The sequence below is a fragment of the Eretmochelys imbricata genome, chromosome 19 (assembly GCF_965152235.1).
Source record: "Eretmochelys imbricata isolate rEreImb1 chromosome 19, rEreImb1.hap1, whole genome shotgun sequence".
NCBI classification, from domain to species: Eukaryota; Metazoa; Chordata; order Testudines; family Cheloniidae; genus Eretmochelys; species Eretmochelys imbricata.
The window spans coordinates 10674577-10699987 of record NC_135590.1 but is presented as its reverse complement, the minus strand read 5'-3'; the positions used below and the strand labels follow the sequence as shown (position 1 = coordinate 10699987).

General features: G+C 47.1%; 1 protein-coding gene across 1 annotated transcript; it reads right to left on the bottom strand.

The window, feature by feature from the left end:
• Nucleotides 1-8344: 8344 nt before the first annotated feature.
• On the bottom strand, nucleotides 8345-19760 carry TMEM222 (transmembrane protein 222). Its single transcript, XM_077837741.1, has 6 exons — nucleotides 19603-19760; nucleotides 15659-15743; nucleotides 15089-15120; nucleotides 14245-14341; nucleotides 13532-13662; nucleotides 8345-11958 (listed from the first exon to the last, which is right to left on the bottom strand). Exons 1-6 carry the CDS (start codon nucleotides 19725-19727, stop codon nucleotides 11871-11873), a joined length of 558 nt encoding a protein of 185 aa, XP_077693867.1. The 5' UTR covers nucleotides 19728-19760; the 3' UTR covers nucleotides 8345-11870.
• Nucleotides 19761-25411: the final 5651 nt, after the last annotated feature.

The window sequence follows — 25411 nt, the reverse complement described above, 5'->3', positions numbered from 1 at the left end:
AATCAGTATGATCTAATTAATATGAAGCCCCCTTTCTTAGATGCTCTAATGGTTGACAGCTTTTTTGCCCTCCCATCTTGTGCTGACATGATCCCGCTAAATCTCACAAGCTGACCAGGCTGGGTACAGAGTTGGAAGGGCAACCACCAAGGAGTACGTAGTCGCTGCGGGTGATGTGACAGTCTTCCTGCTGAGTCAACATGGAGCTAGAGTCCCACATGGTGCCCAGGGATGAGCTGTGAAGTCAAAAGCCTAACTACTGGCAGCCATCAAACAAACATTCCTTAAGAGTAGGGCCATTAAGCCTGGTGCCAGGCTCACTTTAACATTCGGCCCCCTTTCCGTTTCACCTGGATACAGGCTTTCCCCTCACTGCCTGCCCTAGTTGATCAAGCACTAAACTTGAATGCAGGAGATCTGGGTTCCAATTCCCGCTCTACCACTGGCCTGCTGGGTGACCGTGGGCAAGTTTCCTCATCTGTAAAACGGTGATAATTATACTGACCTCCTTTGTAAAGTGCTTTGAAATCTAGGGCTGGAACGCACTAAGAGGTAGGGAGTGTTATTATTATACAGTGTTGATGTGGACTGTTAAACAGTTACTGTCTTCCTCCCCCCTCCCCAGAAGTGGCTGCACTTCAATGCTGGATGAAGTGACTCCTTACCCACCTCACTGGAGTGCGGTGATATGTCTTTAATGCGAGCCCTAGGGCCCAGTGGAAGGCAATGGGGCTGTGCTAAGCACTGTCATCACTTCAGTTCAAGTGGCAGATTGAGAATAAGCCTCCATAAGGCCATCTGGGCCAAACTCCCCCTCATCTCCTCCCACCAGAGCTATTCCCAGTGCTCTCTGCCCTGTTCTCTCCTTTCATGTGCCGATCACAGAGTTCTCCCTCTGCGCTGGATTTGGAGCACGGAGCTCCCATGTGCTGGGAATTGAAGGGTTTTAGCTACATGGCCAAGCGGGATCTCTCAGCTTTTCTGCCATGTTTTTGATCAGGAATGAAGTCTGAAACCTTCCTGGTGAGATCCAGACAGCTGGCAGCCCTAAACCCCAGCCTTCCTCGGCCTTCCCTGCCCCAGGGCTTCCATCCCCCTCCCTCCCCTGAAAACAAAACGGATTATTTAGTTGCCCTGCATGACAAGGGGGGATGCAGCCCATGAGGCACCAGGGCCGTAGGCAGCCCAGACACTGCTGCTGTCATTTCAAAAGCTCTTAATGTGCTAATGCTTAAGTGCAATTTGATACCATTCACCAGGGAGCCCTTTGATGCAGGGGCTGCTAACTGGATGAGAAAGACATCCCCCTCCATCCAGCTGTGGCAAAATGACCCCACATCAAAGCCAGCCTTCCAGCTAACCCCACAGCTACGCTCATGACCACTGGTGCACACAGAGCACTCCCTCCCTTTCACAGCCTCTCCCGCTGGGTGTGTTTTGTCCTGCCCCCACCGGAAAGAAATTCTCTTTTGCCCAGGAATGTTAATTCACATGGGGAATGTCAGGGGTTCTCCAGCAAGGAATCAGACCTACAGTCCCAAGGATACAGCAGGGCGTTGAACGTTTAGAGGGGTGCACGGGAGACCTGTTGGCCATGGAAACTTTCAGCTACAGAACTGAGCGGATTTCGTTTCGCTGCCACGTGTGGTAAGTAAGTTAGCATGGCCACAGCTCAGGTTGGAGTCAACTATTACAGGCAGTAGCTGGCTAGCTGGTATGCAGAGACCGACCTCAGCCCCATCAAAGCCAAGGGAGTTCTAGTTAAAGGTACCTAAGCTGGTGCAAGTGATGGAGGTCTGTGTAGTTTAAGTGATGGTTTCCTTTCTGGAAATCAGAGGGTTAGTTTAGAATTCATTTTTCTGAGCTCCAGCAGGGATATATAAAGATCTAATCTCAAACTGCCCCTCTATCCCCCCTCTTCTCCAGCAAAATCTGGTTCTGCAAGGTAGATTCTCAGTCTGGGCAACATGATGCCCAGGGGGACACAAACAGGGCCGGGTGGGTTGCGACCAACCTCCATTTCCTGGCTAGATGCAAGGGAGGGTGCTGAAACATGCATGAGTTGTAACGTGGGGTCACAGTCTAAATACCCCCTTTCACAAAAGCACTCAAAAAACAAGGCCTCTGTCTGCCTCATTTCGCCAGATGAGGACAGCAGCAAGAGTCACAGCTCAGGCTCAGGGAATCAGGACAACCCAGGAGACAGACAAAGAGTATGTAATGCCTTTGGCTCATGCCCATAACACCAATTAAAAGTGATCTGCAAAGGACAAAGAAATCAGGCTTGGGCCTTTTTCATTTTGCTGTGATAAAAAAAGCTTTAAAGTTTTGGTTTAAAAAATGTTACGGGGGAAGGGAGAATTTGGCTCAGTTTTATTTTTTAAATACTATAATTCAGGGTTTGGGTGAGTGTGTGTGTTTTTTTACCATGTTTTCCCAGAAGACTCTATGGATGACTAGGGAACTAGTATACTGGTGACTTCACAAGTGCACGGCTGGAGGTCTCCTTGAGGGACTAGAGAACTGGTGTGAAAGCTCTTGATGTCTTCCTGAAGGGGCTGGGGTGCTAAATCTTTTATCTTGCCCCTGTTTGTCAGAAAGTTGAGTTCAACAAAACACAACGAAAAACCCCAACGTGCATGTAGCAAATCTCTCTCTGCTTCCAATCGCTTCCTTGGAACTTGTGATTTCACAATCCTATTAACTTTCTAGTCATCCATAGAGTCTTCCAGGAAAAGAAACAAGGTTTAAACTAACAAACAAACAAACAAAAAACAGATAAATAGAACATTCCCCAATTTAAACATTAATGATAATAATAATAATGATAAACCTTCCAGGTTTTCTATGTGCATCATAAACTTACCTTTGAAAGTTACTTTTACCAATAACAGCTAAGCATTTATTATTATTATTGGGGGGTCCTGTACTCTCAAAGAGGTGAGCCTACATGTTACTCTCCAAGGCCCAGATCCTCAAAGGAACTCTCACTGAAATCAATGGGAGCTAGGCACCTAAATAAATTAAGTATTTTAGGCAACTCAATAAATTTGAGGATCTGGGCATAAATGCTTCACTTACAGACATGTATTCTAAATGACTTAGGAGGTCATCTCATTTTCACTAAGGTCCCTTTACACCACTGTGGCAGCGTAAAGGAACCTCAGGATAAATGAGAATCTGGCCCTTATAATTTCCTAAAATAACCCAATGCTTTCTACATGCTCATTTTGTAAACTGCACTCTAATTGATTAGTGCCACTGTCTGGTGTTGGAAAATCCCTCAGCGACTGATGGTTGTCAAGGTTAATTTCTCAGGCTGCCATCAAGTACAAGCCCGCCAGGGTGGTAGAACCCACCTGCTGATTTGACAAAGAGCATTTGGTAGGTCGGCACCCGATCCCGTGTGGTGTTGGTTGGCACTTTCAACTCACATTGAGCTCCAGTGGACGTGAGCGCACTTCGGGCCAGATCCACAAAGGTATTTAGGCTCCTAACTTCCATTGAAATCAATGGGAGTTAGGAGCCTAAATACCCTAGTCTCTCTCCACATCAGGAGCACAATGGGCAAGAGAGAAATCAGAACAATCATGTGTGTCCTCTGTCCTCCCCCAGGCTCACCACTATGGTAACTTGCCACCACTAATCTCCAGCTACACCATCCTAGCATCAGAAAGTCACATTCCCATGTCCTGACACTGCAGTAATGGAGTGTGGCTATTTTAGCACATCCAGTTCCATACATTCCCTGGGAGATATAGTCCAAATGGCCTGATTCACACTGACTTTAAATCCCTTTGTTAGTATCCTGACGGTAACTGCACTAATAGCTACCATTGAGTCTGATGCGCACTGCAGTACATGCCTGAGTGCTTGGGAAATGCATGGAGGCTCAGATCCATATATTAAAGTTGTAAAAATAATGAATTCCCTAGTGGGGTCTCCGGTGATGACATAAGTCACTCAAACGCTGCTCTGGGGACTTATCATGCCATCTCAATGTCTCCATGGTCTTATTTTCTTGAATTTCACTGCAGCCCATTCATTCCTTTCACTCTCATTTGGAAATCGTGTATGGAGCCTTCCAGTTGTAAATTGCCGGTTCAAATCTAGCTCAGGGCTGTAATGATTGAAATGAATGATCAGTTATTTGAAGGTAATTGTGAAGAGAGATTTTATTTACAGGATATTTTAAAATAGATTTCTTCTGTGTCATGTCTGTGACTCACACACATTGCAGTATTCAGCCTCACAACACCATGATGTAGGGAAGCATTATGATCACTCAGTACAGAGGGGAAACTGAGGTATAGAGAAGTTAAGTGACCTGCCCAGGGTCCCACAGGAAGCCTGTAGCAGAGCTAGGAATAGAACTCAGACCTCATGAGTTCCAGTCCAGAGCCTGAGCCTGAGCCACAAGGCCATACTTCCTCCACCTAGCTCTCAGTCTAGTTCAGGCCAGGGAGACAGTGTGTCCTAAAGGACAGAGCACTGGACTGGGACACGGGAAAGCTAGATTCTATTCCCAGCTCAGCCACTAACGCCCTGGGCAACCCAGGGCAAGTCACTTCTCCCTGTGCCTCAGTGTCCCACCTGTAAAATAGAGATAACTATACCGACCTCCTTTGTAAAGCACTTTGAGGTCTACTGAGAACAAGTGCTAGATAGGAGGCTGTTTTTTTTTATTTGCTCCCGGTGATCATCACACAAATGGGACTCTCAGCGGAGACACCTCGGAGAGGACAGGCACTGAGGGAACATCTACCCTGCCACTAGAGGGATAATTTCAGGTACATGCGCGACCTGTGATCGAGCTAGCGCACTAAACACAACAGGGTAGCCATGGCAGCGTATGCTAGCTGCCCGAGTACAAGCCCGTCCGTGATTTTAGGTATGTACATTTCAGGGGGACGGTCTGTATCTCAGAAGTCCTGTGACCAAATGACTCCAAATTTGTTCCATGACCTCTCCTCCTTCTCCGACACGGCCCAGCAGTGTCTAAAGCCCTGGCATGTGCATGTGAGAACACACTGAAATAGCACCTATTAAAAAATAAAGCCGGTCTCCACTTTAACCAGGCTGGAGCTAGTGCTCCTCCAGAATTCAAGCGTGTCCACCCATAGGTGTGGTATTGGTTTAGAAATCAATTTCGATCGACCAGTACAATCCCCTAGCATGGACTCAGTTATTCTGGTATAAAGGTGCTTTGAGCGGTACAGCTCATTCCCAATACTGACAGGTTTCAGAGTAACAGCCTGTTAGTCTGTATTCGCAAAAAGAAAAGGAGGACTTGTGGCACCTTGGTTAGTCTCTAAGGTGCCACAAGTACTCCTTTTCTTTATTCCCAATACTGTTACACCACTCTCTATTACAGCAGCCCAGAAGCACACAGGGGACAGTAGAGGGGAGATTTCTCAAAGCAAAGACTTAAAATACCCGCATCCCTTCCTCTTACGGTCTGAGCTGTGAGCCAAATTGGTTAGCCGTCCCACAAGCCCAGTACCAGCCCACTAACTCCGGTGGCAAACGCTGCACCACTCCCTGCAGTTTGAAATGCCGGACGTGTCTGATTGAGACAGTTCAATCCGAGAGAGAGAGATGACCCCAGAAATGCAAGAAGTGTCTTTCTAGCAGCACAAACAGCAGCTGGGGATGGGAGCAGCAACTGGGATGGCTTCACCGCGGGTCAGCAAGCCGGCAGCGCACTCAGTCATTTGGGGAAATCACAACTAGCATTGCTTCAGGAGGAGAGGTAGAGATGGTGCCAGCCAAAACAAACAACGCTTAGAAGAATTTAATAAAGGAAGATCAAGGCAGGCGCCTCTCCTGTGACCCTGCAGCACTGAGCTGCTTTTCATTAGGGTAACTTTGCCCACTCAAGCACGTCTAAGCCCTGGTGCCACGGTGAGTTTCCTCCACCTTGTTGTGGGCTCTGCCACATAAAGCAGACAACACCCTGTGACAAACAACAAAGGAGAAACTCTCCAGACCCAGGATCAGCTGCTCCTGCTGCGAGAGGAACTAGCCACAAAAATTATTCAGCCTTAAAGATGCAAGCTAATGAGAGTAGCACTGGGGAACGGTGCTAGACTGGCAGCCCTGGGGGCTGAAGGCCTTTTGCCATTCACAGAACAGGGTTTATGTCAGGGCACTAGCAGGGCAAGCTTCCCAGCTGATGTGCCTCAGAACAGATCTCTGAATGCAGGAGAGGGCAGCGTCCATGGCCCATTCAGTCCTTGCCCTCTGCTGAGACTGTAAACCAGAGGACCATGAGTGGACTGAAACGGTCTCATTACACCAAGGCCAAACAGCCCATGGTAATGTCTGGTGAGTCTTTCCCTGCCGCTTTAAATACTCTGAGTTTTGCTGCTTCGTAAAGGGCAGCCATAGGTTACCAGAACGCAGAACAGAGCACCAAAAGCTGCCTGCTAAGTGACATCACTGGGACATAGAACCTTCGCACCCGTGAAGTTCCTTGAGCGAGGGGAATCAAAGGTTAATGTGCAGCTGGTAATCATTTGAGCTCTGGAGAAAAGAGATTTTCCATGTGTGCTTCCCCTCTCTCCAAGGGCCTTATTCAATACTGGCACAATCATACCCTCCCTCTTTCACCAGGATCTCAAACTAGCTTAGGACTTCAGGACTGGTCCTAGTTTCGATGGGGCCTTTTGCAAAGCAGGACTTATGAAGCCCCATGCAGATCCCTTTGCACATATGACCAGCCCTGTGATCTCCATGGTACATGGGAAAAAAGTTACAGAGAAGCCAGCTAGCAGCACAGCCAGCCATGCAGGGAGCAGAGCAGGGCTTTCTCTTACTAGGGGAAGGGAGTGAAGCTGAGCAGGGCCTAGAAGGCAATATGAGCCATTAGGCAACACTCTTGTTGGAGCACATACAGTCAGATGCTTGGCAGTGGACTGTGGGCTCCCTGGCTACGTGCAGCCCTACGTGACCACAGGTGGAGGCTTCAGACCCCACGGCCCATGACAGTGAAGAAGGAGACTGGGGCAGAAAAGACTTCACTCTGTGCAGCGGTGCTATTTTATAATTAGGGAGAATTTTTAAAGGCCCAGGAAGAGTAGACATGACTGACTTTTAAGGTTTCCCCCTTTCTTCTACCATCCAGCTTTGGCCACTGGATAGCAGATTAAATGGGCAACTGGTTGCCTGTTATGTAGCAATCCTTCTAGTCCAAGGCCTGTTTTAAACCCTGCAACCCCACAGGCTTAGGTGGGGGATGCACCCGGCAATATTAGGCCTGTTTGCATACTACTATTCCATTCAGCCCCTCCACAGGGTGGTTAGACCGCAGCTCACATTGCGCAACTGCGAGAACCTCCTTCCCAAGTGCTGCCCTTTCGGTGAAATGAAAGAGCCAGGACCTTTGTCTTTCTAGAGGGCAGTGGAGGATGGCTCTGCAGCAGGATAAGGAACTGGAGAGTCTCACGCAGCTTCTAGGAAAACAGGGATGCAGAAGAATTAAACAATGAAAAAGGGAATCTATTCACAGCTAAGTGGGCTAAACCTCCCGAAGCCAGAGGGGGCTTATCTAAGAGAGCATTCTTCTCCCAGGAGGTTGCTCTATCAGTTTGTCAGTGATCTCCAAGGATTAGCCATTCCAGCCTATTGAGCGGTAACAGCAGGCAGAGGGAACAGGGTAGGTGGGACTGCAACTGCACTGAAGCCTGGGACAATCAAGTTTTGAGCTCCAGTCCAGAACAGGGAAAAGGGCCCATTTACACTCCCCATTTTAACCTGGCCATAGCTAACTCCTCAGATTCAGTTGTAACTGTGATGAGGACAGACTGTGAGATGCTGAGCTGGTGGGGAGGAGAGGACACATGCCTGAAGAGCCCCAGGGCCCCAGCCTGAAGCACCAGCCATGTCAGAGACCTGTGCTGACTGAGCACCAGATGGGCCAGCTGCAGGACCACAGAAGACAGCATCGCCCTGCTTATGTAGCACCAGAAGTTGGAGCCCTGCACATGGTAAGCTCAACCCTCTGCCCAAAGCTGGGTTCTGAAGAGGAAGCCAGAGCCTCCCCGTTTGAGGCAGGATAACGCTTGGGCCATTATTCAGTTCTGCCAAGAACCCCATTTTCTCCCATCACAGATGGCAAGCTGGAGCACTGAGAGATGGCATTTGAATGACCGTGGGTCAGGATACCTGAGGTGGGACGAAATCACGGACTTGCAGCTAAAACACAGTTTGGAGACTGCAGCCCTGAGACCTGCAGAGTACGGAGAGGGCAGAGTGAGCTGGGCCCAGGGAATACATCCCTCTCTCCTCACTGACAGCTAGAGGAAGAAAAGGAGACAGAACACCGAAAGAACCGGCACTTGGAGACATAGACAGAAAGGAGTTTATTTTCCCCACCACTGGGATTATGAAATCACAGCAGCAGCGTTCAATATTGACAAAGTAGCCCAACACCCCTCTGAGATAATGAGAACAAACCCCAAGGACAGGGGCCCCGATAAAGAACAGAGGCAAATCCAAGAAGCTCTGCAGCAGACCTGCTTGAGACAAGCAGTGGAGAGAGTGGTGGGGAAGGGCTAGACCCTAGAGGGAGAGTGTTTTCAAGAGGGGTTCATAGACCAATGGCAACACCTTACCATTGGGTGTTCAACTTTAACACAGCCATTCCAAAAAGGGCAACATGCACTTTGTAGGCAACGTAAAGAAAGCTGCACGCAGCGGGCTCTCACTGCCCACCAGCCCAGGGCACCCAGTTCAGCCTCGTCAACACCAAGGGAAAATGTCAGATGTGTAGCTCCCTCCAGGGGCAGCTCCTGGTTAGGCAAGATGGTCATAAAAATCCACCTGCTCCCCCATACATGCTATACCTTCCATTGGCACTTCTGCTTCTGGGGCTTGGTGGGTCTGAATTTTACCAGTAGAGACACAGGCCCCTGGTTTTCTGCTTATGTCTCTTCGCACAGCTCTGCTGCTCCCAGTTTCCTTTGGCCAGCCCTCCTGAGTGGGGCAACTTGGCACACTCAAGGGCAGGATATTTCCGCTGGCTGCAGTGTACCTAAACTTTAGGATTCCTCCTAGATTGTAGCCACCTTAGGCTGCCCTGCACAGCTGGGCACTCCTTCAGTATCTGTGAAACCAGGGTCAAGGCCTGAGCGGGAGCTGGTCGCTCAGCTGGGACTCGTACAAAGCATTGACCCCAGCTCTGTGTTACTGCCACATCAGTCAAAGTGCTCACCCATTCATTCCCAGCCTGAATCAGTTCAAGGACTTGACTGGTGCACTGGACAATCCCCACGTCAGATCCTACAATACTCTAGTCTGGAGCTATTAGTGTTTCTAATGCTCCTGACAGGGAGGAGATTCGGGGGTGGGGGAGGAGTGCGTACGCATGGTCAGGGTAGCATACACGCTTTCAGAATACACAGGGGCCAGTAGACTTGCTCCTGCTACAGCCACTGACAGTGTTAAAGCTTCAACTTTGGCAACGCTTGTATACTTAAGACATCAGGGAAGCACTCCTACAAGTCGACCCAATGTGTATCAGGACTATTACTACTGCACAAAGCAGGTTGGCTTCTAGCTCTGGGCACAGAGGTTTCTAGGTCTTCCTTGATGTCATTCTTGGCAGGTCACTTCAAGCAGTAACACAGGAAAGCAGTGTAGGAATCTTTCCTATTCAATTGGCTAGGCCTGTTACTTCAGTAGTAACTTCGCCAGGTAATAACTGAAGTAGCACAAGGTAACTTGATAAGACACCACACGCTCATTCTAAGGTTCACTTTGATGTGAGACCTTGAATATCTAATCAGCCTAGAGTTCACTTAGCAGCAGCCTGCTCTCTGCTCATGCTTGAAATAACTGAATGCCGGAGAGACACTGAGAAGAGGATTTCAGTTCCAGGTGTAAGGGAAAGACAAGGCAGTGTCTACACAGTCTCCTTCCTAGGCTAGAAGGGAAAGTGTTTGGTGATAAAGGGAATTAGATGCCAGCGAGGAGAGATGGAGCTACACAGGAGAAGCCCCTTTCCTCCCCCTGAACTGGAGGGGAGTGCATGGAGAGTTCTGAAAGCAACAAATGTGGTTTGGAATCGTCTTTCAAGAGGCATAGGAACCAGTGAAAATGGCACGCTGCTAAGCAAGGGATGTAGAGAGCTACTGATGACACAGTTACTTGAGGCTGGAATTCATTGGCTGCGGTAAAGAATTGTCCTTTTAAAGCATCAGAGTTGAAAAATGAATCCCTGCTCTGTGATTGAGGCGGTGTGCTTGCCCCAGTTCACAGCAAACAAACGGGCACCTTTTCGAAGCCAGCCACCACATTGGGTACCCTGGGTGGCACCCTTAGCAGAGAGGCCAAGGAATGAACAAATGGATTTTCCCAGGAAGTGACTCCAGCTCAGGACTGAGGCACATTTATTGGCCAATGTCTGTGAGAAGCTTGCGTAGCCCACGTCTGTGCTGTCTCTACTGTGGTGCGTGAGCAGATTCTAGGGCTATCAAGTTGGCATCTTCACCAATAATCTTTTTTTTAGCTTTCATAAGGGGTCCCATGAGGCACAGTCTAGTGCTGCCATGGTAGTGTAACGCAGCACTCCCATCTTTTCAAAGTGTAATAATGAATCCACTTTGGAAGCGAATAGATCTTCATGTTCATTAACCTGAGACCAGCTGTAGGAAAACTGCCACCACTCGGCACTATGGGATAGATGCTACCTTTCATAGGCCCAGGCCTAAGGGAAGCGGTTAACTGCACTTGAGGAACTCTGTGTCTTCAAACACTTCTTTTAATAAATATTTTATACTCACCAGCTGGCTTGGAATTCAAGTATTTCACTCCACAGCAGAGCAAAGATGTTTTAGAGACCCACAGCTAAACATACTGTCCCATGAGTATGCTGGTGCTGCTGTCACATCACCAAGTCTATTGCAAGGGCGTGGCCAAGCTGCAGTACATAAGTGTTAGGGACTCCAGAAAAGTAAACTGCTGCAGGAAGAGTAGCAATTTTAGGAAGACGTGGCAAAGGCAGGAGCAAGGGGGCTACATTGTCCATGTCCTGGACCAGATGTGCACATTCTGATCTCTGCAGTAATATGCTACTGGAAGTGCACGGACTGCTACAAGCCATTCTACAGCGTGACATCTATGCACGCTTTAGTGCAATGCCCCTCATTCTGAGGCTGCTAATTTATAGCAGAGCTGTCCTGCCACAGGAGAATGCTCATGAATGTTATCAGAGGAATACTTTGCCACCAGCACTTTTGTTTCACTACCAGCTACAAGGGAGAGTGTACACAAGCAGAGTGGCATTATATACCGCAGTAGGTGAACATGGCCACTAACAGACTTGAATCTCCACTTGAAAATGTGTGCTATAGCAGATTTGTGCAATAAGGGGATCCCTCCTCTCCCCCTCAGAAATTCAGAACTCACACCATATCTGGGCAGCGTAATAGTTAAGAAGCATATGATGAAGTTTACTGAGAGGAAATAAGTAGTAATGTAAAGGCAGCCTGGGATCACAGAAAACCTTACAATGAGTATTTGCTTGTGCTAAGGAGGCAGCCCAGGTACCAAGAGGCAGGTTTAGCCCTTGCAACATTACCCTGTGTTGAGATCATTGCTTACAGGGTACATTCCCAAAACCAACCAGCGGGGGGGTGAGCAGCAGAATTCAGAGGCCCCAGGCCCCCAAATACTGGGAGACCCCAGTGACGGAACAAAACAGAAAGACAGACATCAGTCCCAGGAAGCATAAGTGAGAGTCGTTACTATTGAGTGAAGATGCCATCTTCTCTTGTAGTGACTCCCAGGGTCCTGTGTCCCCAACCTGTTGGATCCAGCAACCACAGTTTCATCCCTTGTGCACCAATGGAAGGGAAGCACGGTATCCATCACCGCAAGTGAAGGGTCAGAATGACAGTCAGGATCACCCCCAAGAAAAGGACAAAGGGAAGCCAGGTCTTCATGAACCCCCCTATGCTGCAAGAGAGAGAAAGAGGATTAAAGAGAGACACGGCTGATAAGGGATAATGAGGGTGTGTATGGGGAGTAGGGAGGGAGAGAAATGTTTGGGGATAATTGAAGAGTTGCAGGTTAGAAAGGGAGGAACCATCACCCTAACTGTTGACTCATATTTAACTTGTCATCCACTATGACCCCCAGATCCCTTTGCGCAGTATTCTTTCCGAGGCAGTCCTTTCCCAGTTTGTATGTGTGCAACTAACTGTTCTTTCCTAAGTGGAGTACTCTGCATGTGTCCTTATTGAATTTCGTCCTGTTTACTTCAGACCATTTCTTCAGTTTGTCCAGCTCATTTTGAATTTTAATCCGATCCTCCAAAGCATTTGCAACCCCTCCCAGCTTGGTATCACCCACAAACTGCATAAGAGTACACTCTATGCCCTGATCTAAATCACTGATGAAGATATTGAACAGAACCGGACCCAGACTGATCTCTGCTGTCAGTTCAAATTCAGCCCAGCAGTTAGCACTGGCTGGCTATTTGATGTCTATATGAAAGGGGATGGTCACATCAGATCAGTCCTAGGTCATAAATTCCCACGTTACAAAAATGCAATGAAATGTTATTACAGCTGGCAACTTGAGTAGCGGGGCCGAGGACTGACTAAAGCACAGGGACTGAACTCCCCTAAAAGCCCCTAGAGGCTCCTCCAGAACAGGAGTAAAACACATTTGCAGGACAGTATTGGGGAAGCTTGTACTCTACTGCCCTGCTCTATCTGTTCTGCGTCTACAGAGGATCACATTCCCTAGGACTGAGAAACTGGCACTAAAGTTATTCTTTTTAAACAAAGCCCAGGTGAACTCTATTATGGTGCTGAAAGCAATTTTGGTGGTAAAGGTCTGGGAGAAAAATCCAAAGAGCAGTGGGTGGACATCCTAATAAAAAAACGGGACTCATTTTATTACAACACAAAAGAGAGAGAAGAAAATCTGTGGCTGACATAGGCCACTGCCAAGTATGGTCACAGTTATGAACATTACAAGCGGTGGCCAGACCCAGGGTCAGGCAGCCAAAGACTTCATGGGGAGCTATAGACTAGGATTTGCTTTAGATTACACTTTTCATAGGCCAAACCCCCAAAAGCACTTCACAAAGCAAAATGTTAAACACTAGTATCTCAGGAGATCACAAGCTCAGCAAAACCTCACACACCACACCTTGGCCTTTAATGGAGATATAGGGTTGCTCAGGACACTGGTGATCTCTCTTTCCTCTTGAGCTTTCACCAGTCATGGGAAGCCTGCTCTTAACATCTTGGTAAAAAGGACAGCAACCCTGCCAACTTAGCTGTGCGCTAGTGTCAGGATTCCTCATAAGCACTGAGCCCACAATCATCCAGCCAAGGGCAGGTATGCTATCAGCTGAGCCCTATGGTCCTCAATACACAATTGGAAGACATATGGGTGAAAGCTTAACCACTTCTCTCTGGGGTGGCGAAAAACACTGAAGGATCAGAAACTTTGAGAAGCTAGCCCTTCAATAAACAGATCCCCTCACCTGCAGGATCTAGACTGGGCTGCAGCTCACCTTACATACTTCCCATACAGGAGGGAGAGGAAGCAAAGTTTGACCATGTTCCAGGAGCTGCTGTTATCGTATCTCATTAGGTTTAAGGCCAGAGCCACATGGGAGTGGCAGTTGTCACAGCAAAGATTGTGCTATAATAGAAAGGGACATGAAGTTAGAATTTTTCGGTCTCCATTAGGTTCCTCTAGGTCCGCCCATCTTCGTTCTGGGGAAGGATTGTCCCCTAAAATTAGCCAGATAATAAGTTCTAATAGAACTCAACAGGACCCCAATCCCACTGGTGCTTTTGGATGCTAGTTCAGAACAAACTGCTGAGAGAGTATATTCCCCAGGGCTTACTCCCAGTTTAGCAGTAAGTAAGCAGAAGGATTCTGATTCCATATTACCTTAGAGATGGAGGACCAGTGCACAAACATAAGCCTTGCATGAGGCAAGTGTGAAGATGCAGAGACATGAGGATAGAGCATGACACAGAAAACAGTCAAGAACTGCCTTTGATCACATAGCTCTTATCAACTGCTTCATCAAAAAGGGATCAGCCCAAGAAGAAATTTCATTTCACAGATGGGAGAAGAGCAAGAAACATTAGAAGATTTGTCCAAGTTCTATAAGAGTAGCATTTTATTAAGAAAAAAAATACAAGATTTTCCTTGTTTCACTGCACCTGGTTAAATCAAGACTAGCCTATATGCAGGCGGGGCTGCAAGTCTTACCATTCGGTGCTTGTACTCCTCAGAGGCATCATGCACAGCCGTATCCCAAGCATTGGGACTGCTGGAGTACACTTTGTTTGGATCCAGTTTCCAGTACCTGACAAGGAAGACACGAGAAGCCCTAGTTTAATCACTACACCTTCTGTTCTTTCAGTTTCCTTTCCTTCCCCATTAGGGGGCTATTTAAAGCAGGAGTCAGCAGACAAACCCTCAGTCATTCATTAATGAGGCTCAGTGAACTCAAGGAACTGCATTGTTCTAGAGAGGTGCATGTGATAAGAAGGCATCAGGAGAACCCCACCCCCCACCTCCAACCTAAAGCAGTTACACCTCAGCTAGCAAGGGATTATTGTACATGTGGAACAAATTAGGTTCTGAACTCCAATTTTCATGTGGAATTTAAAACCCTAATTCCATCCAAATACTTGTTTATTTGAATAAAGTCCAAAAATCAGGAGCTGATTTGCATCATGGCAAATAAAAACATCAAAACCAAGATGGGAATATTAACTGTTTATCACTCAGTTTTTGATATCATTTACTTTCAGCAACTGATTGCCACAAATTCTACTTTAATATAAAGTCTTAACCGCTGTAATAGTCATGTAAATATTGACTCTCTCATTATTTTAATACCATAACTTTGCAGTCATGCTTCTAATCAGATTTAATTTAATGTTCTCTCTTGGAATGCACAGATACACTAGCTGCCCCTTTGAATTAGGGCCTTTGATCTCTGAGAATGTTACCTATATTACTACATATTTATGTTGGTTTCAGTTAATTAAGGACATTTCCATGTGAATTTGTTAAAAGTTTAATAAAAAGAAACAGCAGCACTTACTTCACCGGCTTCCCAAACGCCATGTTGTCTTCCTATAGAAAGGAGAAAGATCTCTCAGGAGAATACAGACCACACAAAATTCAATAAATGCATCTTCTCCTAGCCCCCTCAATCTCTAAGTTACACTAATATTGGACCCCTGATTTTGACCCAAAAATGGCAATATTCACCTGTATTGTGGGATACATCAAACTAACCCTTGTCACTGGAATCTAATGCTTCTCTGGAGGTACAAGAGGTCAAAAGACACCCTTCCCTTATTGCTCAATAAAACAAATTAGCCCATCCTTGATCGCAGTAACCAGCTTATCTGCACTGGCCAGCCCTCAACGCAAAGGTGACTAACATGGTTATATCTGCCCTGAATCCAATATAGGGTTAGCCAGTGGAAAAAATTAAATACACAGCAGTTCTCTGCTCTTCAGGGATTTATGCAGCAATTATTTCAAGCTTTCATTTCACTTTGGAAATGTGAAACACCGAGAGAACCGTTCACAAGCATTTGAGGAGGGTGGGCACCAGGCCAACTTCAAGTTCCTCATTTATCAACCAGAACCATCACCTACTTACGGAGACGTAGTAAGGGCCCGCAAAGTCCCGAATGACTCCAGCTGACGTACAGATACCCATGTGGCCGATGATAGGGAAGAGCCATCTACCAAGATAACAAATGAAATGTCGGCGTCAAATGTCTCACCCTGATCACACACTCCGTCAGGAGATTGCTAGAATGGCTACATCAGGGGTTCTCAAACTGGGGGTCGGGACCCCTCAGGGGGTCGCAAGTTTATTACATGAGAGGTTGCGAGCTGTCAGCCTCCACCCCAAACCCTGCTTTGCCTCCAGCATTTATAATGGTGTTAAATATATTTAAAAGTGTCTTTAATTTATAAGGGGGGGAGGGTAGCACTCAGAGGCTTGCTGTGTGAGAGGGGTCACTAGTACAAAAGTTTGAGAATCACTGGGCTACACAATGAACTGTGTGGGACAAAGACAGACAGACAGAGCAAGCAAGTTAGAGGTAGGTGCTGGGGGTGAGGGGGGAAGAGACGTGACAGCTAGTAAAGCAGAGCTGAGCACAAATTGGCAGAGGCTAGGTCACACAGATACACACATACAAGTAGGAGAATATAAAAGCAGATAATGTCCAAACCCACACCACCCGGACAAGCAATTCCACAAATTTAGGTTTCTTTGCATTGGCACCAAGACTTTAAGCTTTTAATATGATTAATTGTAGTTATTACAAAGACAGGAGTCTCAGGGCCTGATGCTGCTCTCAAAATACACCACTGTGCAAGCCATCTGAAACCAGGAAGGAATGAGCACTTCAATCTTTATCTGAAGCAACCCCATTTTAGTTTTTCTGGGTAAATGCACTGGCTCTAGAAGGAAGCTCTCTTGAAGACAAATTGAATCTCGTAAGTTATCAATGAAAAAAATTATTAGGTCATCTAACCCATCTTTATATCAATACTTACAATTATACAAATACTTCAATACCACCACCACCTGAAAGCCCTAGTCACGGACCAGGTCTCCACAATGCTAGGCACTGTACAATCACAGAACAAAAAGACGGCCCCTGCCCCAAGGGGTTTACTATCTAAGTTTGGGACAAAAGACACCAGGGCTGTTTTTCACTGAAAACTTATTGTGTCTCCCCCAGACAATGGGCTCCCACCACTAGGAAGAATATTTCCTAGCCTAAATGGTCCTGTTTTTCCGAAGGTTTCTTGACATCAGTTTATATTTTTATCTAATTATCTTGTGCTATCCTAAAATCTTCTCCTCCTCCTCGGTATTTACAGCCTTCAGGAGCTAGCAGAGTTAAGTCCCCACACCCTAAGGCTATGTCTACACTACAAGTGCTACAGCAGCATGGCAGCAGCACTGTAGCTATGCCACTGCAGTGTAGACGCTTCCTACTTCAACGGAAGGGGTTTTTTCGTTGTAATTAATCCACCACTCCACAAGGTGGTAGTAGATCTAGCTGCGTCTATGCCAGAGGTTAGGTTGACCTAACCACAGCATTCAGGGTGCAATTACTTTCATAGTCCTGAGCGACTGTTGCTAGGTTGATCTGATTTTCAAGTGTTGACCAGGCCTTAGTTGTTCTTTAGCACTAAATATTTATAGGCTGGGCTAAGCCAATCTCCCCAACCCCCTAATGACTTTTATTTACTTTTCACCATTTACACTATTTATTCTTTGCATTTCACTATCTTGGACAACGAAAACAAACCAGACAGTTTCACTTTTACATAGGGGGAGTTTTACAGTCAATTTCATTTTTTGATTGCTAGGATGCTGTTGGGTCTGAAGTTCTAAACATTACAGAAGACATGTCTACATTAAAAAGATTACCTAGTTTTTAAACTCTAAATTCAGATATGGGGACTGAATGGCCCATGTGACTGGGAAGAGAGGAGGAAAATTTGATAATTGTGCCAAACAACAAGAAATTTCACAGCATCACAACCATCTCATGAGATTTCTGATGATTCTGCAGGAAGTTGTCAATACTGACATGGGAGGGGAAATCCAGGAGAAAGAAAAGATATCCAGTGGTCTGTTAAAAGGATGCATGTCTTACTCCTTAATCAGCTAATTAAAAAGCTGAAAAGATTTTTTCTTCACTTTTCTTTTTTAAACAGTACTTTGGGATGAGATGAAGCCTGGAATGTTTAAGCAGGTGAAAACAGGAGTTACAATGAAAGTTGGTCTGCAACCTTAGAGCATTCATTAACATGAAAGCTGTAATATGGTTTTTCTTCTCCACCTGAGGTTGAAGGGTTATCATTCAGATTTCTGGTACACTGCATAAAATATCTTTTCTCCCCATCTCAGCTCTGCTACAACTAGTCCCTAGCCACTAAAAGAACCAGCAAACAAATCAAAATAATTTCATTATGGCTTTGGATATTTTAGTCAGATTGCAACAAAAGGTTATATTGCTTTCTAGTGTGCTGATTTTGCATGTACTTGTTTGGTCATCACTAGGGATGGCTGTGTTTGGGTTGTTTCCCCCAACTGCATGAAAGAAAATTGGAAAAGGCATGCCAAAAATAACCCAGCCATCATTATAAAGGAATTATAAATATTTTTTTCTCAAATTGCTTCAAACTATTTAATAAATCCACATGCTGCTACAGTGGGCATATCTAAAGCCAACTGTAAAAATTCATGCAGCTGCTCAGAAGCAGCCTTGACAAGAGACCATGCCTTCTTATAGAAAAACTTGAAGTCATGAGGTTTGCACTCGACAAACGTACACGTTATATGGTCTTAGCGAGGAGAAAAGCCACAGAGAAAGTAGTGATTGTGAGTCGGCTCCTGGCTGCCCTAGTGATCATCCATGCTTATTGTAGTGGGAAACCTATTAGATTTGAAGCACAGGAGACGCAAGGGTGGGGGAAAAAAACCTTCATGGTTCCTAATTGTACCCCCAGGATCCACCATTTCTACTCCCTGAACCAGAGCCATGCTTCACAGCTACGATATGTATTTAGGATAACTGGCCAGGACTTTCTATAGACCTCATCAAGCTACTCCCTGTCAAGAAGGCTCTCCTGTGACCATCCACACCCTGACCCTGGGGCTGTACGCACTGCCTCTGCAGCACTGACCGTTCTGGCAGGGCTAGGGAGCTAGACACTGAACATTCAAACCCAGGTCTCCACACAATGGAGCACCATGGTTTTTAGCCGACGGCGCTGGTACCTCAACTAACATTTTTACTACAGGTTTCAGAGGGGCAGCCGTGTTAGTCTGTAGCAGCAAAAACAACCCGGAGTCCTTGTGGCACCTTAAGAGACGAACAAATTTATTTGGGCATAAACTTTCGTGGGCTAAAACCCACAGCCGATGAAGAGGGCTTTAGCCCACGAAAGCTTATGCCCCAATAAATTTGTTCTTCTCTAAGGCGCCACAAGGCCGCCTCGTTTTTACGACACGTTTTGTTCAGCAGAATTTGAAGAGTTTCCCTAGACCACGGTGTTTTATTTTTGGTTGGTTGGTACCACCCAAGGTAGGGATTTAAAGAGCGATGGTTAGGCCACTATCCCCCACCACAAAGATCCCTGTCCGGCGGGAAGAGGGCCTCTTGTCAGCCGAGCTTACGTCGCTTGGAATGGAGCTAAGCCCCCCCGGCCCGGGACAGGAAGCCCAGGCTCTCCGGGGCTCAGGAAGGTGCAGGGTAGGGGGGCTCCGGAGGCTCAACGGGGAGCCGCATCTGGCAGCCCGCGGAGAGAGGCGCCCGGGGCCGGCTCCGAGGGCACTGCCCAGGCTAAGCTGCCCCGGAAGCGTGACGGGGGGTGAGGGGGGGCGCCCCTTGGCCCAGTTACCGCGAAGGGGCTGGCGGCCGCCCAACGAGTAACGCGGGGCCGGGGGGCGGCGCCCAAAGCAGCCCGGGGACAGGGCAGAGCCGGACACACGCAGCCAGGCCCCGCGGGAGGCAGCCAAGACCCCGAGCGGGGCCCTGGCCACCCGGAGCCGCCCCGCGGCGCACTCACGTCAGCACGGGGATGGGCGTCCACACCACGCAGTAGGGGAAGCGGCCCCGCTCGGGCTCCAGCCCGGCCCCCGGGCCGCCATTAAACTGCTTCATCTTCCCCCCCGCGGCCTCCGCTTCCGCCATCGCCGGGGAGCGCGTCACTTCCTGGAGACCGCGAGCGCTTCCGGGGCCGTCTGGTAACTAGGGAGAGCGGGGCCTGCGCGCCACCTTCTGCCTCGGCCTTCCCTGGGCCCTTTGGTCTCATAACCCGCCCCCCCCAGCCACCCTGCCCCCTATATCCCACCCCCCCCACCCTCCCATACACGGCCCCCCCAGCCACCCTGCCCCCTATATCCCGCCCCCCCCCACCCTCCCATACACGGCCCCCCTAGCCTCCCATACACCATCCCCCCCACCCCCAGGATCTCCTACCCTTAGCTCCCCCTACAGCCCCCAGCCGCGCCATAGAGCCCTGCCCCAGAACTGGAGCTGGGCCCCAAGGTGCACATAGGGCCACAGATCCCACCCCTCCTTGGGGTGGGGGAAGCACTGTGTCATCTACATACCTTTGGAGGTATGGGCCTGCTTCCTGCCTAAACCCCTTTGAGGACGGGGGTCAGGCCCCTGCGTTTCCTCCAGCCCCTCCTGCAGCAGGAGATTGGAGGTTGCAACCTCCAGAGCGAGACTCGTCCCCACAGGTGTCGGAGGTGCTGATTCAAGCCCCTTGCTCCTGGCAGGCCACCTCTTCTAGGTTATGTCAGCCCGAAAGCTGGTGCCTGCCAGGGGCGTCTCATCCGCATCGAATCTTGCATCTTTTCAGGGTCACGTTTCCACTGCTGGGTATGACGAGATATTTATATGAACCAGCCACGCAATGAGCCTGAACCAAAACTCCAGATCCAAATGTTCCCAAGACTCTCTACCAGCTCAGATTTAAATCTGAGTTTTGGGACTAAGCCCTGCTCTAGCTGGATTAAACCATACCTGCCTTTCAATGGACAGGGACTTTGCTATTTTCCATACCGCTCTTCACCACAGCTCTGTGGAGAGTCTAGAATAAATAATGAAAAAAACAGCCATAAGGATTGTGTGTCATTAAAGGGGTAGTCCTTTAAAGGGTGGCCTAGTCCTCAAAAAACACAGCCTTATGTTCTTAAAAGCAAATCTTTCCCCTACACCTACAAGGTGGTGCAATATTTCTTTGACGGATTTAAGTGCTGATTCCTTCTGGAAAGGAAATGCTATAAATTCATATGAATTGGGAGCTACATCAAAGGCCCTGGCTGGATGCCCAAAAAGGGGAATTTCTTCATTTCCTAACAAAGTACTACCTACAACAGCTTGTGTCTAATGATGCCAAACTGAAGCAGCAGGAATAGCTATGTATTGTTCATTAGAGCTGCCCCTGAGGGATCATCTCTTTCTTTCTCCTGATAGAAAGTCTGCATCACTGATGTTTCATTTGCATTGTGACAGGCCCACGGATGGCTGGAGCACTCCCCATTTGGAGCTGGTACAAGCTGTCCCCTCTGCAGGAATGACAGATTTCTCTGCTTTGCCTTCTCTTTGCAAGTCTCGTCCAAGGTTTCAGAATCCTTCGTTTCTGGGACATGCTGAGAATTTATTCATCCATTGTTGCAGGAGATTTGGTGGTACTTTTTTTTTTTTTTTAAATGCCACTATCACAGTAGTGCTTTTTGTTCCCCCAGAATAGGGTGTTGTGTTCTCAGTTGCTGGGAGACCTATAAATCAAGGCAATGAGACTTGACAGTGATGGATGACCATAACCTTTACTGATCATGTCTGTATCACATGGGTATCCACTCAGCAGCACTAGCTAAACTCCAGCAAACCTAACCCTCTTTTGCATGTACTAGGCTCAGTGTAGACTCTAGGAATGGTTAGCTGGATCTTTTCTTTACTGTTCCAAAGTCCTGGATGGGAATCTGTAAGGAAAACTTGAGGACATTTATATTAGGTACAAAAGTTAAAAGAAATTAGGACAGATGGGAGAACGTGTAGGGACAACAGCAGCACACCTGAGGGAGGACGGAAATAGGTAACTATCAATCAAGAAGAGAACAGAAAATCAGGTAAAATACAAGAATAACTGTGGGAAGAAACAACACATCCCTGGCCCTTCCATTGTGAATCTGAGCCAAGGATCCCCAAGCATTTTATAAATATTAACTAATCAAGCTTCAGACAGACACATTTCTCTGAGGTACGGCAGGGATTGGTACTGTGTTTAGAGTAATAGTTACAAATCCAGAATCAAATTAGAAAAATAACTCCTTTATTAGGAAATTGAATTCAACTACATGAGGAAGCTGAAAAAGAAATTTATTTATTTCCAAGTTCCAACCCCACAACATTCTCAGCAGGATACTGAGGGGTAACTTGCTGTACTAGTTAGAAAATGGGTTAATCACCTTGTCCAAACCACTCTCATTGGCTCACTGTATCCTGAGAGCAGGACATTTTATCCTAGCTCCTACCAAAAGCTGATGCGTTACCTGGATGAGCGTCACATACAGCACATTCCTCTATGTACCCCTATTATACTTCTAGAAGTCCTTGGTTCCTCCTTACACCAAGATCTGTGACTATTTCCCTTCAAGGTTAGAAGATTGTTGTGGCAGGGTGCTGCTATTACAGCTCACAGGAGCAATGAGTAATGTTTAAAGTGTTGCAGAGTTAGAAGCCAGCTGGTGGAGCTCTGCTAGTAAAAGTCTTGGACTAGTTCCTATGCCTGTATGTCTGGCTTCATTCTGCACAAGGTCTCTTTAAAACACCAAGGGGTTACAGTGCAATCCAAAGCACTGCATTAATACAAGGGTTGTTTTGGGGATGCAGTTTATTATTAAGAGAGGTTGAGTGTTATTCCCAATAGCTAGCAGAGTATAAATTCATAGACCATGGGGCTCATTCTCAAGTAGGAGATCATGTCCTTCATAGTTGATTTTCCCATTTCAGCTCCATGCCTCTGTTTCTGCTGTGGCCTACACATCTCACTGTTAAACTGAGTTAGTGGGGCCCTTCCTGCCTTAAAGTTAACTGCATTATCTAGAGATTTTTTTGGGAGAGAAGTAGCTGGAGAATATAATGTAGGGAAGGAAGGGGTGTTTATATGTTTTAAATGTATTTCAGGCTGGTGAAAAGTTCCAGTTTGAAAACCTTGGCAACTGAGATCCTCTAGCCACAGAGCACATGCAGTATAAAGACCAGCACTGCAAGCTTCCCCCGTGCTCCATCAGGTTTGATTAAGGGTTGGCCTTGACTAGAATTTAAAGATGTCAGCTAACACATTCTGAGAGTCTAGTATAAACAAGGCACTGTACATTTCGTGCTAATCAGTCCACAGGGACTGAGGGTTCGACTCAACAAGCTTAGCATGTCAGTCTACATTGCCTTACCTACACTAAAAACTGTTAGAAGATGGTAGTTAGCACATTAGCGAACATCCTACCTTGAATGCTGGACTAAACAATGCCTTAGAACAACTACCCTTAGGTAAGAGAGCTACATTCAGTCTATCCAGCTCATTCACTCCTGGATATCTCTACTAATGTTTCCCATAAGGAAGCCAACCGTCACAAGGGCATTTTTGATGTGGAGACTGATCTAATATGAACTGGGTCAACACCCATCAATCCATTTCCCAGACAACAGAGAAGCCTTCGGATTGTAACACCCTTCTTCCATGCCAGGCTTCAATCTGGTAACCTGGAGGTAAATGTTGAGATATTCCATTACCAAACCTCATGAAGAAAAATCAAAGGGAGAGTGTTCCTGCCCTAATAATTCTCCCCTACCAACAAGCAAGGCCAAGCTTGTTTCATGCAGTTTGTATGGTCACATCTAGGACAGACAATAAAACACAAAACCCTTGAGTGTTTGATTAAAAGACTAACTTTTCTGGGTGGTCTAGAACAAAGCAAAGGATGAATAGTCATTGGCTGCAGCACTTAGCAAGAGCGTGAGGGGATGCTGTTAAGATTCGCACATTATCCTCTGCTCTGGCACCACTGCCCACGTGAGCTAGTATGCCCATTTCATATTAGTCAACAGGGTGGTTGTTAGTGTTGATAGAGGCTGCCAGCTGCACAGTACTGAGGCCTAGGCCCTCTCTTCAGGCACAGAACAGGAGCGGCCACAGTGGCATCAACAGGCTAAGCTTCCCTTGCAGTGTCATAGAATCACAGAAATATAGGGCTGAAAGGACCTCAAAAAGTCATCAAATCCAGGCCCCTGTGCTGAGGCCAGGACCAAGACCACCCCTAGCAGGAATTTGTCCAAGCTGCTGAAACCTCCAGTGATGGGGATTCCACAACTCCACTTGGAAGCCTATGCCAGACTTAACGATCTTTAGAGTTAGGAAAAACAATTTCTAATAGCTAACCTAACTCTCCCTTGCCACACCTTAAGCTCATTACTTCTTGTCCTGCCTTCGGTGGGAATGGGGAACAATGACAGGACCACTTCTAACGATAAAGAGTTTCATCCTCAGACAATCTGGACTTTTTGGCTCCCTGCTGAGCATGCCAACAACCAGGCCTCTCTTGCAGTGGTGTGGATCAAGCTGTCAGAGAAAGTAGGAACCCGATTGTCCTGGGGGCAGGATTTGAACTGATAATTCAGAGATACATTTCAACTCCAGAGTCTCCTTAATTCCGCACCCCCCACCACCACACACACACAAACACACACACACACACAGGAAATAACCCACACTAGCAGATCACATTTCTTTTTTAGACTCTACAGGAGGGTTCCCCCAGGTAGAAATCCATCCATTTGAAGTGGAGGGAGGGGACAGCTGCAGCGATATCAAGCCTTGCCTAGTGACAATTGGTAGATAGGTCAAGCTTTCATTGTTGCCATTCCTCTCCCACGAATCTGCATAGGATAGGAACAGTCAGCAGGCGGAAGTGGATGCAGTTGGAAAAAGAAGCCGCAAGGAATTCTTCCTTGAATAAAATTAGGATGGGTGAAATAGTTTGAGACACAAAATAGCTGCCAGCATGCTCCATGCATCACCATATGGATGGAACATCAGTCATACACAAGCAGCACTGTGAGAGCAGTACCATATCCAATTACATTTTCCCCCTCCCACCTTTGTTCTTATGCTGGTGGGTTTATCCCCAGTGACCCTGGTCTCATGTTCTGCTGTCTCCTAGGCTAGAATTTACTAGCAGAAGTGATCTTTCCACACTTGATTGCAGGTTCATCGCTCACCAGGGGCTCCAAGACCTTTCAGAGAAGAACACATCAGGCCCATCCATTTTGGGAAGGAAGAGCCCCAGGAGTGCATCAGATTGGATTCATCCAAGCAGGTGGCATTTCTTCATAGATAGGACCCAGGCTGCAAGGAATTCAATTGCATCTCTTGCTTGCTTCCTTTCAAGCAGTGGCTAAGATGTTCATAGTAGAGGCTTGAAAGAAGCAGGCATGCAGCCAGCTCTTGTTCATTAAGCAGCCTTCTCTTGAGCCTTGCCTGTTGTGACAGCTGAAGCATTATAGGAGCTGCCAGAAACAAACCACTCAGCAAAAAAAGGCAGCGACATTGACAAATGAAGCAGCAGCCACACAGGGGCAGCTGATGCCGTGGGCCAGAGGCTGGGGAAACGGTTTGGAATGTCAATTAGGCAAAATTGACAGAGGACACTTGAAAATACTTCCCTTCCCTGTGAAAAGCTATGGTGGGTGGATTTTTTTTTTTTTTTTTTGGTGGCCTGTGCCTTCTGCAATCTGACAGCCTCTAAACAGGAGCAGAAATGTCAGATTCTTCTTTCTGGCTGTGGCGATATCAAGCAGGGACACAC

Bases quoted from the DNA above. Each gene is read 5' to 3' on its own strand.
- TMEM222 (XM_077837741.1), bottom strand. From the start codon at position 19,727: ATGGCGGAAGCGGAGGCCGCGGGGGGGAAGATGAAGCAGTTTAATGGC. The intron at 13,663-14,244 runs GTAAGACTTGCA...TTTCTATTATAG, and splicing joins AGGAGTACAAGCACCGAATG to CACAATCTTTGCTGTGACAA. The intron at 11,959-13,531 runs GTGAGCTGCAGC...TCTCTCTTGCAG, and splicing joins CTGTATGGGAAGTATGTAAG to CATAGGGGGGTTCATGAAGA.